Below are 20359 nucleotides of genomic sequence, written 5' to 3' on the forward strand. Positions count from 1 at the left end.
AAGGATCAACAGTCCTACAAATGCTCTTGATAAATAAGAGTTGTAGTTTGGTGAGGCATCAGAACTCTTTGGCAGAGAAGGCTAAATGTTTTATGAAATGCTAACTTCCATGATTCCATAGCATTTAACCATGATCGTTAAGGTGGTATCAAATGGCATTAATTCTACAGTGTCTTAAAGAGTTGCAATGATTAAAACAAAACAATATAATAGAAGTGCTTTGAATTCCTCTATATTTACTTATTAAAACATTCCAATCCTATCTTATATCCAAAGATGTCAGGGCAGTTTAAAACAATTCAACAAAATCACAATCACGATCAAACCCAAAACAAGCTATGTTCATACAACTCCCCACAAGCCCAAATTAATGGCCAAGACTGAATGTGACATGAAATGAAGAGAACATCAGCAACAAGTCAGAATCCCGAGGGCCTCTTGAAAGTGCTATATAAATGCCAAGTATTATCAACATCACCAACACCATCTAGCAGTGCACTTGGCCTCCAAAAGCAATAACCCAGCTTTTCTAGAGAACGATTTGAAGCAAGAATTGACTGCCATCTGTTTGCTCTATGACAAGAAACCATGGCTACTGTTGATTCCCTTACCATCACAATCATGGGGGAATACCCATACCACAAAGGTACTAGGATAGCTTTTGGGGAGAAAGTACTACTCTGTTCTTATGCAACACTTTCTTTTGAGTAGAAACTTCCTCTCAGTTAACAGCGTGTTTTTTAGAAGGAAGTGGGAAGGAATGCACTTCTGACATGTTGTTTATCTTCCATTCCTACCCAAAGCTGATTTTCTTACTCATTTTCCTATTTATATTTTTAAAGAGCAAGGCTGCAATCCTGCTAAGAGATGGAATGTTAAGAAGGAACTGTAGTACATTATAAACAGCTGGCATGGGTAACGGGTGATACAGATCTAAGGAATATATAAATGTCATTTGAGGAAAAGTGATTTTTGGAATAATATATATCGAGTTAAGACTTGTATGGCAAAAGTTTGAATAGATCTATCAATAAAATAAAATAAAAACTGAAAAAATTGCTGGTTCAATAGCAAAATCAGACATCAAGGATGCCCACACGCACAAGTGAGTGGGATTTTAGAGGGGATTGTGTGTTTTAAAATGCATTTTAATTGTAGTTATTTATTTATTTATTTATTGCAACATTTGTATCCCGCCCTTCTCACCCAAAAGGTGATTCAGGGCAGCTTACAATAAAACGTATGTATATAAAAATATAAATAAAATATAAATCAATTAAAATAATTAACTAATTAATTACAGCAACATTCATAAAATACAATACTAAATAGCAGATAGGCGCAATCAGATCTAAAAAATACGAGTCTATCAAATTGAGTTCCAGCACACATTATAATACTTAATGCTGCTAGTGTTGTTCGAAGGCTTGGTCCCCTAGTTATTATCTTAATTGTATTTTAACCTAACACACATAATACTATTTAATTATTTTTGTATTCATTTTCTTTTAAAGTGATCAAAGTGTGTGGTTGTTAGCTGCCTTAAGTCCCCTAAGTAAAGTAAATAAATGAGTACAAATGTTAATAACAGGGAACGCTGGACATCACCTTATATATTGAAAGGGGCGACCAAAATGATCAAAGGTTTGGAAAGCCAAGCACTATAAGGAATGGCTTAGGGGGCTGGGTATGTTTAGTTTGGAGAAGAGAAGGTTGAGAGGGGACATGAAAGCCATGTTTAAATATTTGAAAGGACGTCACGTTGAGGAGGGGGCAAGCATGTTTTCTGCTGCTTTGGAGATGAGGATACGAAACAATGGATTCAAATTTTAGGAAAAAAGGTTCCATCTGAACATCAGGAAGTAATAGCTGTTTGGCAGTGAATTATGCTGCCTCAGAGTGTGATGGAATCCCCTTCTTCGGAAGCTGGATGGCCTTCTGTTAGGAGTGCTCTGATTTGTACCTAAAGCCCAAAAGTGACAACTCTAACTGGCCGGGCTCTCCAGGATTTCAGATAGAATTTTCTCCTATTTGAAGGGATTCAAATACAACCAGCTCTTTACTGAGATTAGGGGCACAGGACCTCCACATAGAAGTGGAAAACTGCAAATTTAAAAATGCTATTTTTTTAAAACCTGAGATAACACCTTCCTAATAATCTCTAGGTCTTTCTGGATGAAGTCTGGTTGATGTTGACCAGGTATGACACTGGAGGCCACAAAGAGAATACTGTAATCAAATCTGCAGAAGTAAAACCCATACATGTGGAGAGTTGACTGTATAAACTTATCCGACCCTCTTTAGCTGCTGAAACCAGATGACATTAGCGGCCATTACATACTAAACAATTATAGCCTATCACTCCATTTTAACACCCACAGCAACATCCAATCAAATCCTTACATTTGCAGTTTAGGGTAGAATACTTAGAATTATCTGCCAGGGAGATTTAGTTCCTCACCAAACTATAAACCCCAGGCGACTATAGGATGTTACTATCAACACTGAAATAAATCATAGAGTTTGAGGAGACCACGAAAGGCCATCCAGTCAAGCTCCTTGCCATGCAGGAACACACAATAAAGTCAGCCCCAACCAATGGCCATCCAGCCTCTGCTCTGAGAAATCATTATGTTGCCATTATGTAAAGTCAAAAGTTTCAAAAGTTTCTGAATTTGAGCCTTAGGTATAGCAGAAACAGCATTACTACCAACAACCCTATGGGTCAGGTGCCTTTAGTACCTTTGCCTCAATTTTTGCAAGCAGCATTGTCATTTCCTGTGGCCACAATGTATAAGGCAGCATTCAACTGATAATCCCTGTGACACAGTTTGAGGGTGGCAGTTTCTACTCTGGCCCAACAAATCTCTTAATGCAGCTCCCTGACCTATTAAGCAGATGATTACTGATGTTTATTTATCAACACTAAGATCCTGCTGTGTGTGACTATAGCTTGCTAACCATTTGAAGCTTTGTCTAGGGCAAATCAAAAGTAAATTAAAAATAGAAAATCCTTACAAAAGAAATTCCAGGTATGTTTCACATTCATTCTAAAAGTACTGCTAATTTGAGATAAGACAGAAATCGAAACATGAGTTTGTAGAAAGAAAAGCTTTATATACATGAGTGTTTGGTTCCAGCCAATTAATAAAATTAATAAGAACATCAGCCCTGGCCTTGTCTTACCCAACTGCTGAGTATAAATCATAAATCTGCCTATGTGAAGCAGGTGAACATAGCACTGAAAGAAACATGTAGAGTAATCACAGGATGTCTCAAACCTACACCTGCTGATAAACTTTATAAGGTAGCTGGTACTGCCCGCCCCATGTGTGATGGAAAGTTGCTGCCAACTGCGAGAGAAATAAGGTTGAAGACTGAGAAAACCATCCACTGTATAGCTATCCGCCTCCTCCCAGTAGACTTATATCAAGGAAAAGTTTCATGAGAACCACCACTCCTCTAAATGTTCTTACAGCAACAACAAGAATATCCTTGTGGGTAGCAAAATCAGGTAATTCCAACTGGACGGCCCATACGAGGGTCTTCCTAAAGAGGCAAACTAAGAATGGGCAACTTGGAAGTACCTGAACAGACCCAGTAGAGGAGCTGGCAGATCAAAAGACAACCTGGCAAAATGGCACTAGAAGAATCCTCCACCTTGTGCGATTGTGGAGCAGAACAAACAACTCAACGCCCTGCCTCATGCACAGAGGAAAAACTGTTTAAAGCTACAGACAATGCAGTCGCTGTTGCCCGTTGTTAGTCTAAAATTATTTAGCTGCTTGTGCGCTCTTTATTTTATCAGTTTTAAACTTATTTATTTATGCAATGCTTTTGACACAAAATAAACAAATTCTGTTAATGGCTGGCGCTGGCTCAGCATGTTTCAGTTGGTGGGAAACAGAGGGTGACTTATTTTTTTTTGCTAATTTACTTATTCTCCTGCTCCTTCCACCATGATACCCCATGCTGTTCTAGAAGCCCAACCAACATTAAACTGCTGCATTACAAACTTCAGTGATTTTCTCTATCAAAATGTCTTTTCCAACAGACAGCTAAACAAAAAGCTGTTATCCAACACAGAAACTATATTTTGAAGGTAAGCGAGACTGGCAGCCCTTAGCAATGAATCAATCTAATTGATTTTATACTCTACCACCCAGGTGAAACCTGACATGGTCACAACTCAAGCTCATGTCTGTCTGTCAACTCTGGATAATGTTTGATACATCTGATCAAGTGGACTGTCACAGAGGCTACAACTGATTATTGTGCCTACCTCTGGGAATATTAACTTGCAAGTGTTGGAAATAATACATATGAAAGTCGCAAGCATTGAACACGGACAACTCAAGTGTGGGTGTGCATATCCTGTGTATAAATAAGGACACTACCTGATCAAAACAGCTCACAATCATAAAAAAAAGAATTGAAGAAAAGACTCTGAAGAATGCCAACTGCCCACCAAAACTGTGCTCCAGAATATTCAAGTCATGGCTTTGTACTGCTACAAGGTTCATATGCCAATCACAGAGAATACAAATAATTAATAGCTGTCAGCTATGTCCCATGGCTTCAATACTGCACATACATATGTCACAGTATATCTTGCTACATTAAACAGGCCTGAACTCTGAACTAAACTGCATAGGGCTCAGACAAAAATACTGAAACAACAGGAAAGGATTTTTAAAGCAAGATTAAAAAATCATTAGTAGATTTTTAGGAAACCTTACTAATCCAGGAGTTATAGGTCTTTCCATTCTGATCTTGAAGGAAGATTTCTATGTTCTCTCATTTCTGTTTCTGAGTAATCTTTTTAAAAGGTGGAATGTTTTGCATTTACTACAAGAATGCTACATACGGCTCGGGCCCTGCCTATCTTCGTGATCGCATCTCCCCTTACAAATCAGTGCGGGCTCTAAGATCTGCCGGGGAGGCCCTCCTCTTGCTCCCACCACTGTCACAAGCGTGGCTGGTGGGGACGAGGGAGAGGGCCTTCTCGGTGGTGGCTCCCTGCCTCTGGAACGCCCTTCCCAGAGACATCAGGCAAGCTCCTACACTGTCCTCTTTCCACAAGGACCTGAAAGCTTGGTGGTTCCTTGAGATTTTCGAGCAAGATTAGTCCTAGCCCCCCTCTGGTTGTTAGCTAGGACCCTGTTCTGCACTTTATCCACTTCCTAGCCCTATGATATTCTGTTGCACTAGTCTTGCCTTGAACTTTATAGTTGGCCATGCCCACCCTGAAGCCCTGGTCATTGTATTTTGGCCCCGTTGATGGAGCATATTGTAACTGATTTTAATCTTTGTGATTGTTTTGAATTGTATATTCTTGTTTTATGTTTATTATTTTTACTATGTTTAATTTGTTGTATGGTTTATTTTTGGCAATTGAATGTTTTATGAATGAGGAGTCAGAGCGATATATAAATAAAGTTTTATTTATTACTGTATACTTCAAAGTAAATAACATCAGCTAAACAACTAGACAGCGTTTCATCCCCCTCTCAAATTCCCCTTTCTGTTATTTCTACTGTTCCCTGTCATTTGCCCTATGCCATACATCATCTGCATATTTGCTTTTAATTTATGGAATTATTAAATGTTTCATGCCATTCGTATTTCGTATTTTTTCGTATTTATATTTTTGCTCTCTTATTTCCCAACTGTCTTTTGTTCAAAAATGTGGTATTCTTTTAATTTTCTACTGTCTCAGTTCACATTTACTCTTCCTTTTGCTTATTATTACACTAAAGGTGCAATAATGCAGTCTGTTCAGATTTCATTACGTGTTTTATTCATTACTAAAATCCAAAGAAAATATTTTCTTCAATAAAAATCCAAAGGGGATAGCAATATTTAGATTTCGCAATTTTTAGCATATTGACTACATATTGCAAGCCTGTAAATCAGAGAATTTATCAAAGTACTAAAAAGACATAGTCCTTCAACTCTTCATCAAAAGCACTGTATTTTCATTTCCTTGGCTTTAGCCTCAGATATTAGGTAACTAAATGACTCGAGTGAACCATTCTTTGTTATCGGATCAACAGAGATGCTTACCAAGACTAACTAACCTGTGATATAAACTCCTTGGTGGAGGAAGCAGAGGGATGACAGTGTTGCTTAAACATTCACACAAAGGACAAAGAAATTCACCATTTTCTACATCATAACTTGTGTGCACTCGTAATCTTTGTTGTCGTCTTTGCTCTTTTGCTTGCACTGCATCAAAATACCTTTAGGGAGCAATAGAAGGCATTACATTAATTTTGCAAAGCTCATTTGATTGAATGTTACATTACTGCTTTCATCATGACAATGTTAAGTACACCTTCACTAATTTCTCTTGTAGTTATTAAGCTTGAACCAGTTACACATAGAGAATGTTTGCTTCATGCACAGAGGAGAGAATGGCAATAAACAGAAAATAATAAACCCTTAAGGCAGGCGTTCTAAAACTGTGCTCCTTGGAGCCCTTGGGACTCCACAGGAGATAATGAGGGGCTCCACAGCAACATGCTGCTTCCCACATCCTCCTCAATCCTCACCCTAAGAAATGCAGGGAAATTAAAGTTTTGTGCTGCCAGAAACAGCAGCATCCTCCCAGGTCACAGACCCTTTCTCCCCTACCTCCCTCACTGCCCAGACTCTTCTGCTTGCCACCCAAATCCTTCTTGGGGCTCTACATTTCTTGGGGTTCCATGATAAACTTTTGCTTCCAAAAGGCATCTGTGGCTGAAAAAGTTTAAGAACTCCTGCCTTAAAGGAAACAAAAGTATTGTCAAAGGCTTTCACAGCCAGAATCATTGTGGTGTTGCGTGGTTTCCGGGCTGTATGACCATGTTCTAGCAGCATTTTCTCCTGAAGTTTCACCTGCATCTGTGGCTGGCATCTTCAGAGGATCAGAACATGGCCATGCAGCCTGGAAACCACACAACACCCCAGAAACAAAAATATTTTCACTATAATGTGGAGGCCGACAAGTCATGCCCGGTGCCTATAGGAACTACTGTTATATTAGATACGTTGTCTACTCAGAAAATACTTCATATAATAAATTCCATCTACTATCTATTTTTTTCAAATTCTAGCTGCAGACAAAAGGAAGGTGTACCTGATAGGAGGGTACTAAATCTATTGAAATATGTTGCAACTTTGTCTATTGTCCCAATATATGTAAAGATGGTACAAATTGATTAAAGTAACAAAAATAAAAATTACGCTTAATGTCTTCTGTACTTTTTAAATCTAAACTTAAAGAGAAATGTTTTATGTATTTTCTGAAAGTTCTCTAAAACATGGAATTCTCTTTTCTTGACATTTATTTTCTAATCCTAGGAGGCATCCCCCCCGAGAGCAATCCTTTTCCCCACATGATCTTCTAATCCAGTGGTTCTCAGCCTGAGAGTCCCCAGATGTTTTGGCCTTCAGCTCCCAGAAATCCTAACAGCGGGTAAACTAGCTGGGATTTCTGGGAGTTGTAGGCCAAAACACCAGGGGACCCACAGGTTGAGAATCACTGTTCTAATCAGTATGCACATACACATTAAGAAGATCTGATAGAGCCAAACCATGATCAAACAAGTATATAGGCAAGAACTCTAAAAGGGTGAGTAAAAAAATGTAATTTTCCTGGAAGATCCTCCTAACATCATCAATTACATGAATTGGTTGAATATTACAATATTACACTATATAATAGAGGGAACATGTGACATAGGCATATAGATACCCCATATGTATTTACTACTGTTGAAAACGTCATTTACCTCTGCCAGCAGTGGGCATGCATAATATGTCCACAACTACCAGTGTGCACACCACATGATAGGTCAGGATGCATGAACAATGGATCATGTTTTTCTGCATATAAAGACACCAACATATTTAAAATAAAGCATTCAGATGCAAATTTTAATCACATTAATTGTACAGAAGGAATACTTCAAAAATAAATGCTATAGCCATCTCAAAATAATGTTTGAAAAGTTATTTATCTTGGCTCTATTATTAATATTTATGCCGTCTCCTCGGATACTGGTAAAATGGTAATGGTTGAAAGCATGGCAAAGCATAGCATTTACCCATAGGCCATGAGAAGCCCTGAGTCCAAAATATTTTGGCCACAAATGGTCGAAGCTATCCTCTTGGCCATATGCCCCTATCTCTCCCTGCACCAACCAGTTTCCTTCATTCAAAACTCTGTCATATGCCCAAATAGATGCCCAGAAACATTTCTTTACAGTGGAATGCAGATGACTAGCTGTGGTCCTGCATGTTTTGGGAGGAAAGATGCAGCCCACAGATGCCTGGAAGTCTAATAAAACTGCTAATGATATTACTTGTAGATCTTTTGAGTATCGCTATACCATCAACAGAAACCCCTTCTTTATTATTTTAGGGTAGAACCTTGTAAACTTAAAATCTGGGCAGCTAACCCAAAACTGCACACAAAAACAAAAACATATATTTAATACTGCTCTGACTACTTACCAGGATCTGGAATGACTTTACTTCGATTTTTAGACAAGACCGTTGATCTCTGCACAAATGCTGCCAGGACCATGGCTCTGTTGTCCATTTTAACTTCCTGCTCTTCTTGGCATAAGATGCAAGTAACTACTTGCCTTTGCTCAGCCACTTTTGTCTGTTCAGGACCCAAGGCTATAAGCTTGGTATCTGAAACTGAAGGACTAGAATCAAATGATATTAGTAAGTATTTCACTGAAATGCTTTCCAAAGTAGGATCATAATTTAATTTGCTGTATTAACAGCTGTGAGGACAACTTAATTTGACTAACCGTCAGCATGTGCCAGGTATACAATTCTAGATGAGTCCTAGAGAAGATCTGAGGAGCTCTGCATTGTGCCACATAGTGGCCACAATAGAAAGTATTACTCTAGAAGGGTTTTAGAATGGTTAACCTTTCATTAAAGAGTAACTTTTTAGAAAGCTTTTACAGTTTGGACCTTCCCCAAACAGAAGAAGCATCTCATGAGTGTATTTCTAATTGTAGAGTTTGTTTCCAAAAGGTACCAAATCAATGTGAACAAATTTTACCAGAACTGAGAAAATGTGCTGAGGATATTATTTATTTATTTATATCCCGCTTTTCTCCCATGGGTGGGATTAACATTGGTTAAACAACAAAAATACATAACATTAGAAATAAAACAATAACATCATATAGGCAAAAATTAAACAGCAATACATACCACATAAGCCAAGATTTGAAAAATTAATACATTAAATACATTATACCATTAAAAATTCCCTGATTCTCAGGCCATTAAACGTTTCCATTAAAAGTTGTTCTAGGGTCCTAAAAGCTGCATTTCCTTGCTGGTCCAAGATAACAATTCCAAAAATATACAATGCCATATATAGCTGGCCATTGCTTATTTTCAATCTTCAGGGAAGACCTGGTACCATAAAAAGGTTTTAACCTGAGAGTGAAAGGCCAGCAAGGAGGGGGCCAATTGAACATCTCTGGGAGGTTCCAGGACTATGGAACCACAACTTAAGACACATTCTATAAAATGCAATTTTCCAAGCTCTGTACCAAAGTAATTTGACGTATTTTGAAAGTTTTGATCTATACACAATATTTTACTTCCCGCCAACAACTTGCTGCCACTCATAGCTCATTTTTCAATGTTTGGGGATTTGGTGCTTGTTGAAAACAAACTCCACAATTGTACGGGGCTCCTGCAAGCAGATGGGTATGGGAATGTGAATTTTGCCGTTTTACTTTTTCCTTACTTAAATCTGTTCCAGCGGATTGGGCAACATGCTACAGGTCTAGGGGTATGTGTGTGAAAAACATGTGTCCAGCTAGTCTGTTAGTAAGACCTTCAGCTAAATCTGAAGTCCATAAGTGAACGAGGGGAGGAGGGGCTTCCATTCACTACAACTTTTGCCCCTTTGGCTATAATAATAATAATAAAAAAACTTTATTTATACCCCGCCACCATCTCCCCGTGGGGACTCGGGGCGGCTCACAACGTTACAAAAGTAACAGCGCAAATACATTAAACAATATACACAGTATTGATGATCTACAACTTGTATCATCCCTCACCACACACTAAGGCTAGCAACAGTTAGTCTAACAATATCTATAACAAGATGTAAAGATTTCCTGTTTGAGACTCAGTAAGTTGAAGATTATCAACGTCTCTTTCATCTTACCTATTATCGTGTGCTCTGGAGGTAGATGTTTCAAGTTCATCTAAAGTTTGTTGGAAAAGCTCTTTGTTTTCATCAATGAAGTGCCGTTGCATTTCAGACATCTGCGCCATGATCTTCTCTCTTCGCAACCTGGCAATCTCGGCTTTTCGCTTTCTCTCCGCCTTCTCTTTGTCTCTGGTGCTCTAAGTATACGAAAACACAAAAATAGTCAATCACAATTCATATCTTCAATGGTGTGAAAACAGAATGTTTGCATTACATACAGTTGAATAAAAAAAGACCAAGGCTATACAATAACACACTTTTCACTCTTCCTCTCTTAAAAGTCATGTCACTCAAAGTCCACTATGCCTTCATGCTATAAAATAATTTGATATAAGTATTACTTAATTTGAAAAAAAAATGAAAAAAGAAAAGCCGTCTAATACAGTTTCACTTTAAAAGCTATGATGTGTCCATTTGAGTGTTGGACTAGAACTCTGTGAAACCAGGATTCAAATCTACATTTAGCTAGGGAAATCTATTGAGTGTGCTTGGGCAAATCATCCTCTCTCAGATTCAGAGAAAGACAATGGAAAATCTCTTCTGAAGAAATCATGTCAAAAATATTCCATGATGTGACTATCATACATTGGAAATTACTCTAAAGAAGCTTCACCTGAAGAGCCATTGAGCACAAGTTGAGATGGCTACTAACTGGCCCAATGAGGCCAGAAAGTGGCTCTTTGGGAGCCTGAACAGCACACCACCAGATACCTCCATCCTCTACCCCAAATAAGGAACATTTTGGTCTGAGAGCATTATACTGGCTCTTGGCCATAATCTCTAACATCATCTCCTTTCTCAATTTAACATTTCAAACAAAGAACATTTGACATGCATATCAGACACATATCAGAACACTATGTCCCAATCGCTGCTGCAAAAAAGTAATGCCTGCCACTTCATATTTGTAATCCCTGGGGTGAGACGTGCTTGTTCTTTTTGTTCTCTAATCTGCAAATCATTTTTGTTTTTAATTTCCTTACTTTTACCTCTTCCATAATGGTACCTTCCGCCTCTGATACAGGACTTGTAGATGATCTCTCTCTGAGCTTCTTAACAGCATGAAAAGCCTGGTAGCAAAAACATATACACATTACTCTTTGTCATTTTAATACTATAAAATGTACTCTATTAAGTCATACAAATGTGTAGATAATGCAACTCAATTTACCTTTAGTATCCATCTGATCATGTCTTTGTGCACTTCTAAATGGGGTGCATTTTGCAAAGTTTCGAGCATAGCTAATATGCTTGGAGAATTGCGAGGGGCATCACCAGGTCCTATTTCGAGCACATACAAAGGAAACAGCTAATTATACAGAATGAGTATATCTAATTGGATTCATCTTCCTAGCCTAAATTCTGTTTGGGAGGATAATGATCCAAAATGTATTTACTTGCATGATATTTTTAGTTTCTATAAAGACAATCCCAGTCCTGGTTATTTTAAAAGTATTGCCAAAAGAATAAGCTGCCTCCATATAAACCACTCCAAACAATTTATCACAACATTTTCTTCCTTGAAATTTCTTCAATTATTGAAAAGGTTATCATCAGTTTGAAATACTTTGGAAGGACAGGAAATAAGCACCACTTCAAATGTCAGATGCAGACAAATTTAACATTTTTCACAAGCATACACAAAAGATGTTCAATGTACCTACTAAAAACCCAACACGGTACCATCTGTTAGGCAGAAAACAATAGTAGTACTGATTCATATAACACAGTGCTATATTGTTTTCTACTTTAAATTATTTCCTCTAAATGCCCTTTGATAGCTAATTTGCAACAATTAATCAGAACAGCAATTCATGCCTCAACCACTGAACATAGTGAAGTTTATACCTTGCTTGTTCGTTTTAAGTTTAAGCATTAAGTTTAAGGCAAAAGTTTTTTCTGTATTTGATTCATCCACTGCCATATCACATTTCAATCTTGTAAGCAATTTTAGCATAGCTTCTTTCAGAAGACAAGTAAATAGAAAAGATTTGTAGTGCTATCAACCTACTTGAGATCTTCAGACTGAAGGTAAATGTCACCAGATTATCTTCATCAGAATTTTCAATGTGCTGTTTTTCTTCTTGCAATGCCATTCCAATCAAGTGGAGAACCTAAGCAAAAATCAGGCTCAGAGTTTATATTTCTAAAGATTATTCATTGTAATCTGCTAGCGTTCATTACCAAATTATCAAACTAGAAGAGAAGGCTTAAAACTCACCCTTTGCAGCATGGATTCTGACCAAGCGTAGCCATTGTGCTCTACAGCCCACTGCAAAATTGTTCTCATAATGCACAACATGACGTCACACTGCAGAATATTGATTAAGCTTTCAAACAGAGGGCACAATGGAGGTAGAACAGGAGGTGGAAGCGCTGAAACAGAAGGAAGTATATGAAATATAGTACAGCAGTGATTTTACATTCATCACAACAGAAATAAAAATGTAAACAACATGTCCTGGCCCTTTCTGGTTAGCAATGCATGTGTTATTTTGTTTTTTAAAGTTATGCATATCAACCTAATCAATTCCACTGAATTCAAAAATATTGAATTCAATTAGGCGTAAGGAAGGTCCTGTTCTTAAGGATTCAAAGCTATCAAGCTACTCATACTCTCAAGGTAGTACTCCCTGTGCTGTTCCGATAACTATTGATGAATGAAATCATGTGAAAGAAAGAATACACAAAATGTCCCCATGTTAACTCTCAGCTTCCACAATTACTTGTTCACCAACACAGGAACTTAATGGGATTTCAATCACCAATTAAATAAAAGTTCAATCAGTATTCTGATCTACAACATTTTTTTTCTGCAAGCTTCAAATATGAAATTTTTCATGTTCCATTTTACATACTTCAATATGAAAATGTACAAATTTGAACCATTTTGACAAGAATACAGAAGCATTTGTAAAGTCAGATACTATGACAACACACATTTCATTTATCTACAGTAAGCAAAATCTGTCACCACCCCCCAAACCAAACTCAGCTGACCAAACTCAGCTAACCAAACTCAGCCATATTTGGTAACATAACAGAGAATTTGTTGAGTCATAAGCTAAATGTGTCTGACCAGACTTGCAGAGATAGAATGATAGAAATACAGATAGTCTGTATCTCACAAACTGGCAAGTCTGGTTAAAGAATAAAGCTCTCAGCTGAGACTCTTTCTACAGTTTTTGCTGCTTTGTTCCCTACAAGACAAGTTGTTGTTGGGTTTTGAAAGCAGATATCACATCAGCTGTACAAAAGCAGGAATGTAAGCCACAATGAAAATCTCAGTTGCTCTTGTGGTTTTCTTAGACATAAATAAACACCATCTTTACATTTAACTCCTTAATCCTTTCCCTGGAAACAAAATCTTGACAATATTTTAACTAGACCTACATTAATTTGATTTTGGAAAACAAAGATATATTTTATTAGATGTAGAAAAAACAATCGCGAAGGCACAGAGAAACTGGCAAGACTGGTACCTGTATCTTCTCGATTTTGTCGTCTTAGTTTTCTTTGTGCTTCTTCGGCCTTATTTTTTAAAAAAGAGAGTCAGGATTCCAAATAGTGAAAGCACAATGTTATTTACAAACAATTACATAATACTGCCATTTAATAGAATTTCTTGGAGGCCCTCTGTCATAAAGCCAACTTGATAACACATAACCACAAACCGTTTACTTTCCTGTTCAGTATCTCTACATTATATATGAACTGTATTACTCTTACAGCTACATCTCTATTAAACACTGACTAGCAGATTCATTTTTGTTTTATATAAATCTGCATCAGTCCTCAATTTACAACTGGTTCTTCAAATGTTGTTGCTTTATATACATTGTATTGTGTTGAGACCAAGAACTGGTAAGATATTTAATGCAAGAAGTTTTATCTTCTACTTTTCTAAATACATAGTTTTTTCAGTAATAGCAATGTGACACAATCAAAACCAAACATCCAGGTGAAGTTTTAAGCAATACTTAAATCATTATACAAAAATATTTTCAATATCTCTGAACCCTTTTAACTTGCTGCCTCATTCTGTTGCTTTGTCACCAGTTACTCACTATATCCCAAGATTCTCGTCCATTTCTTTTTCAATTCACAACATATAAAGAATTCCTTCCTCCAACTTCTTGACCCTATCCTGTACCACTCTTCTCATTTTTACACCTTAGGCCCCTTTCCACACAGCTGAATAAAATCCCACATTTTCTGCTTTGAACTGGAATATATGGCAGTGTGGACTCAAGATAACCCAGTTCAAAGCAGATATTGTGGGATTTTCTGCCTTGATATTCTGGGTTATATGGCTGTGTGGAAGGGCCCTCAGTTCACATTTAAACTAATTTTCTTTCTTTCACAGAACCCAAAATGATTGAATTTTTTCCTGCTGCTGTAACACTACCTGAACTTTAGATGTTAGCATATGTCAGGGAACATCTACCTATGTCCAATTAGCAAAGGTACTAATGCTATGGGGCCACTGCACAACATCATGCCACAATATCATATTAAATTCAATGCAATGTGCTGTCTACACAAACTTTACTGCTTGAAGCCCAGAATTATTCATCAGATATCTAGCCATTTAAAAACCAATCGATCTTATGAGACACTACAATCACACTATTATGAATAATCTCTTAATGTTCCATAATTACCTTAGATTGCTCAGCCCTTGAAAAATGATAAAAATACAAGTTGAAATCTTTAGCACATTCTGGTTTCAACTCATACAGTCCTCTGCCTGTTAATCCTGGTTTCCTGGAAAACAATTTTACATGCAGAAGCCACACATTAATAAGAGAATGTTGCTTCTCCAAAGGCTGCTTGAGTATAAAAAGGTACAAGAGTTTGAAATCACAAACTTTCTGAAATCTGGGTATGGGATTGGTTCAAGCATGGTCTTTTAAATTCAGTGAGCAACTTAAAGAAATTCCGTGACCATTTTATGTCCGAAAGGCTCTCTGAAACAGACACACAAACTATCAACAATGGAAACAAACCAAACAATTGGGAAGTGTCTGAAAGTGTGTTTCTAGTTTTGTTTATGTTAAAATAATGCAGGAAGATTCTTAGATGTATCTAAAAGATGAACACCTGCTCTTGAAAGATTCTGGGAGAAGCAACTGGCCTTTCTTTACCAAAAAAAGAGACCACCCTAGGGAACTGGCGGATCAAGCACCATATGGAGTCAAAACACTTTGATAACTGTTCTAACTACTGTATATACTCATGTACCAAATTGACCTCATATATATCGAGAGCAAGTTTGGGGGCCGAAATTATTGATTTGATATGACTGTATGGATAAGTCAGGTGTCATTCCACATTGAGGGGAATTTACCAATGCCACCTCAGCTGCCCCTGGCTACAGTCACCATTTCCCTTCCCATGCATTCAAAAAGACCAGAAGTGGTGCCATGGTGGAGAGAGTAGAGGATTAAACTCTTGCCTTTCACCACTCTACTTAGAGGAGGCAATGGTTCCTTTTTTGGTAAGAGCTAAGGTGCAGTGCCCACATAGACCTGCAGATGTTGACCCTTTTTGGGTATTTTTTTTTTGGCAAAATTTTCTAGACTTATACATGAATGTATAGGACAGTTTGCCAGATGAAATAATAGCACTCCCTGAAATAACTCCTGTGTAGTGTTCTTCTGATTGGGGGGGGGGGGGGGGGGGGTTGAAGCAAGGAAGGAAGGAAGGAAGGAAGGAAGGAAGGAAGGAAGGAAGGAAGGAAGGAAGGAAGGAAAGAAGGAAGGAGGCTGTTGTTCTAGCTCAGTGGTTCTCAACCTGTGGTCCCTAGATGTTTTTGGCCTTCAACTCCCAGAAATCCTAACAGCTGGTAAACTGGCTGGGATTTCTGGGAGTTGTATGCCAAAAACATCTAGGGTTGAGAACTAATGTTCTAGCCAATAATCAAAGAGCTATAAAATCTTTTGTAGTTTAAGTAGTTGAATCCCCCAGGGGAGATAGGGTGGGGTATAAAGTGTTGTTGTTGTAGTTGTTGTAGTAGTTGTTGTTGTTATTATTATTATTATTAACGTCTTTCCTTGTAAAATGAATCTCACAGATTTATTTACTATATTATAAGCCAGGGATGGGAATATTTTTTGTCAAACATTACCATCTATCAAGGGGCCACATGACAGATTAGAGGATAGGTCACACCTTTTTCTTTTTACTGCTTCCTGTACTATATTATGTTTTTTCACATACAGTAGAGTCTCACTTATCCAACATAAACGAGCCAGCAGGACATTGGATAAGCAAAAATGTTGGATAATAAGGAAGGATTAAGGAAAACCCTATTAAACGTCAAATTATGTTATGATTTTACAAATTAAGCACCAAAACATCATGTTTTATAACAAATTGACAAAAAAGCAGTTCAATACACGGTAACATTATGTAGTAGTTACTGTATTTACGAATTTAGCACCAAAACATCACAATGTATTGAAAACATTGAGTACAAAAACATTGGCTACTAACAAATTGACTACATATAAAGATAGAATTGTATAAAATGAACTTATAGTAACAACATTGTCAGAAATTAAATCTGTAAAAAGTTCAGTCCTTGCTGCCTAGAGAAACAGCTGTGGAGGCAGACTGCGTTGGATAATCCAAATGTTGGATAAGTGAGACTCTACTGTATTTGTGCATGTAATACTAATGAAGAGGGTTTGTTTTTCACTACAAAAATCTAACAATTTTACATGCTCATTGGTTACATGCTCATTGCTCATTCCTGTACCATTCCTTGATAAAGACACAGGGTCTATTCCCATCCCAATTTGCACTTCCAAGAATTTGCAGCACTTTATCAGTCACCTCATGTTTACAATATTTATATGGTGTACCTTACCCAGTCTACGTTTACAATCTCTCCATTTTAATCCATGTTTTATTAGCTCTTGTCATTTGTTTTTACTGGCTAATGTTTAAATTTTTATAATTGTGCATGTTTTTTTGTCTATTGTTGTGTTTTATATTGTTATTGTTTTTATTCAGGCTTGGCCCCATGTAAGCCGCCCTGAGTCCCCTTTGGGGAGATAGAGGCGGGGTATAAAAATAAAGTTATTATTATTATTATTATTATTATTAAATATACAGTAGAGTCTCACTTATCCAACACTCGCTTAGCCAACGTTCTGGATTATCCAACGCATTTTTGTAGTCAATGTTTTCAATACATCGTGATATTTTGGTGCTAAATTCATAAATACAGTAATTATCACATAGCATTACTGTGTATTGAACTATTTTTCTGTCAAATTTGTTATATAACATAATGTTTTGGTGCTTAATTTGTAAAATTATAACCTAATTTGATGTTTAACAGGCTTTTCCTTAATCTCTCCTTATTATCCAACATATTCGCTTATCCAATGTTCTGCCAGCCCGTTTACGTTGGATAAGCGAGACTCTACTGTATTTGGTCAATAGCTTTCTTTCTAATAATGAGGACGAACACCTTCTGCTCCCTGATTCTTTCATATATTGTGAGTTTGCAATGGGTGATTTGTAGCATATACTGTTTGGATAATGCATCAAAGAATATTAACTTTGCCACAAAATGTCCTATTTTATGAAATTAATTAACAAAATGATTGCAAGAAGTATATTACTTGAAACTGGCCACAGCTTCGATCACCGTTTCCATTCCAGTTTCTTTGTTTTCCTAAAGAATTTAGGAAGAAACAGAAAATCATGATCACCACATATGCAACCAGATACCTTTTCCATAATACATTTCTTAAAATTCTCAAATCTGTAGCATCTATGAAATATATTAGTCTGAAACTGAAAACCTGTTAAAGTATCTCTTATAAACTTGCTATCTACCTTATCTTTGAAAATAAGTATGGCAAGCAGTGGTGAGACACTATAATCTCTGCTCTAGTTCCCTATACTCTTCTACTTCACCATTTCACCAGTTATAGAATGCAGCTGAACTCTATTTGTTCAACTGCAGCATGACAATACAGAATGTAAATGAACTATTCTCCCCATATTTCTGAATATAAGTCACCATTTCCATACATTTTCTCACTGATCATGACCAGGGTAGGTTTTCTCACTAACCTGGGTTCTATCACTGACAAAATATTCTCATGTTGTTAGGGAAAACCAAAAAATACTGATTAAAATTTAGAGCATTATGCTCTAAATTTCAAGAGCACCACAAAAGCACACTGGCTCAGATGATGTCATGCCTCCAATAATATTAATATTAATATTATTAATAATATTTTATTTCTTATCCGCCTCTCCTTATGATGGGTTACAACATCACTAAAAACACATAACCATCTAAAACATTCTATAAAATACACATATTAAAACATATTCCTACAAAATACATGTGAAAATACACAGAACAGAGATTAAAACATAGGAAATGATTTTAAAATTCATGCTTAAAACTGGCTGGGTAGGTCTGCCAAAAGAGATAGGTCTTTAGATGGGTTTTAAATTCCAACAGCTCTTATAATCAAGATCTCTTCTAGCAAGTGATTCCACAGTCTTGTAGTGGTCGATGAATGGGGCCTCTAGGTGGTGGTTGCTAGTCTGGCTGGTTGGAGTAGATGCCCCCAAAGGACTTAAGTGTCTGGGGCCGGTTGTATGGGAGAAGGAGATCCTGTAGGTAACCTGGACTCAAACCATGTAGGCCTTTAAAGGTCAAAACCAACACTTTGTACTTTGCCCTGAAACTAATTGGCAGCCATTGGCGTGACTTTAGGATAGGTGTAAATATGCTCAATCCTAGATGTTTCTGTAACCAATCTGGCTGCCATATTTTGAACCAGCTGGAGTTTCTGAACTTGGTACATTGCAGAAGTCCAACCTTGAGGTTACCAGCGGATGCACTATCATCTTTTGGTCCTCTAAATCTAGGCAAGGGCACAGTTGACGTATCAACTGAAGCTGGTAGTAAGCACTCCTGACCATCGCATTTACCTGGGCTGACATATGGAGAGACAGATCTAAGAGCATTCCCAAGCTGTGAATACAATCTTTCCAGAGGAGTGTAACCCCATCCAGAACTGGCTGACACACCCCCATTCCCAGATTAGGACCCTTGATATTTTGTCTGCATTCAGTTTCAATTTGTTTTTACTCATCCATCCCATTACCTCCTCCAGGCATTCATTCAGAAGAGACATTCTACCCTTAGTTGAGGCCATTTTTGAAGGCATAAAGAAATATATTTGGGTGTCATCAGGATACTGATACCACGGCACCCCATGTCTACCGATGATCTCTGCCAACTGTTTCATGTAAATATTAAAAAGCACTGGGGACAGAATGGATTTTTTGAGGAGCAACTATCCTCAAGCACCACCATCTGCAACCTGCCTGGGAGTTATGGCTGGAACAACTGTAGCACAGTGCCTCTGATTCCCAGCCCCTCCAGGCGTTCCAGAAGGATAACATGGTTGATGAAAGCCACTGAGAGGTCTAGAAGAACAGGGATACACAGCCTGTGTCAATGTTAAGATAGAGATTATCTACTAAAGCGACCATAGCAGTCTCAACTCCGTACTGCACTCTGAAGCCAGTTTGACATGGATCAAGGAAGTGTGTTGGAGTTGGGGGCCATCTGCCTTCTCAATCACCTTGCCCAAAATAGGAAAATTAGTGACTGGTCTGTAATTATTATGGTCCAGGATATCCCAGGAGGGCTTTCTCAGCAGCTATCTAATTATTGCTTCTTTTTTTAAAAAAAAAAAAATGGAAAATCCCTGTCCTTGAGATCAAAGTGCATCTCCTCCCTAGACAATCAGACAAGAGCTGCAGAGATCAAGAAAGCAGGTTGTCCTCCTTACTTGCCCCAGCAGCTTGTCCACATCAACAGCATTCATCAATTGAAACTGATCCAGTGTAATCCTACTCACAGAGTTGCTGGACACCTCGTTGTTGGCGTCTGCTCCAATTATACTATCTAAGTCACTCTTATGCAAGATATTTTATCTGCAAAATGGTTGTTAAAAGCATCACAGTGAGCTACTGAAGGTTCTAACAATAGGTCCGGTGGGGAGGGTAACTAAGTTAAACCTCTCACCACTCTAAACAGCTCAGCTGCACGTGAATTGGCAGAGGCAA

The 20359-nt window shown here is 37.6% G+C and overlaps 1 protein-coding gene across 5 annotated transcripts in view; it reads right to left on the reverse strand.

Annotated features, from left to right (window-relative positions):
- Positions 1-20359, reverse strand: part of ubr2 (ubiquitin protein ligase E3 component n-recognin 2) — a 77052-nt gene that overhangs the window by 19267 nt on the left and 37426 nt on the right. For 3 of the 5 annotated variants that reach the window (XM_008125789.3, XM_008125790.3, XM_016990652.2), the window contains 11 exons: positions 17881-17933; positions 14908-15010; positions 13726-13774; positions 12465-12619; positions 12255-12357; positions 11415-11524; positions 11227-11313; positions 10199-10380; positions 8500-8699; positions 7776-7869; positions 6081-6242 (listed from right to left, as the gene is read on the reverse strand). In XM_008125789.3, the coding sequence (XP_008123996.1) occupies positions 6081-6242; positions 7776-7869; positions 8500-8699; positions 10199-10380; positions 11227-11313; positions 11415-11524; positions 12255-12357; positions 12465-12619; positions 13726-13774; positions 14908-15010; positions 17881-17933 (1298 nt within the window). The remainder of the gene's footprint in view (positions 1-6080; positions 6243-7775; positions 7870-8499; positions 8700-10198; positions 10381-11226; positions 11314-11414; positions 11525-12254; positions 12358-12464; positions 12620-13725; positions 13775-14907; positions 15011-17880; positions 17934-20359) is intronic. The other 2 variants (XM_008125791.3, XM_008125792.3) reach the window with 1 other exon arrangement.

The sequence above is a fragment of the Anolis carolinensis genome, chromosome 1 (genome assembly GCF_035594765.1).
Source record: "Anolis carolinensis isolate JA03-04 chromosome 1, rAnoCar3.1.pri, whole genome shotgun sequence".
NCBI classification, from domain to species: Eukaryota; Metazoa; Chordata; class Lepidosauria; order Squamata; family Dactyloidae; genus Anolis; species Anolis carolinensis.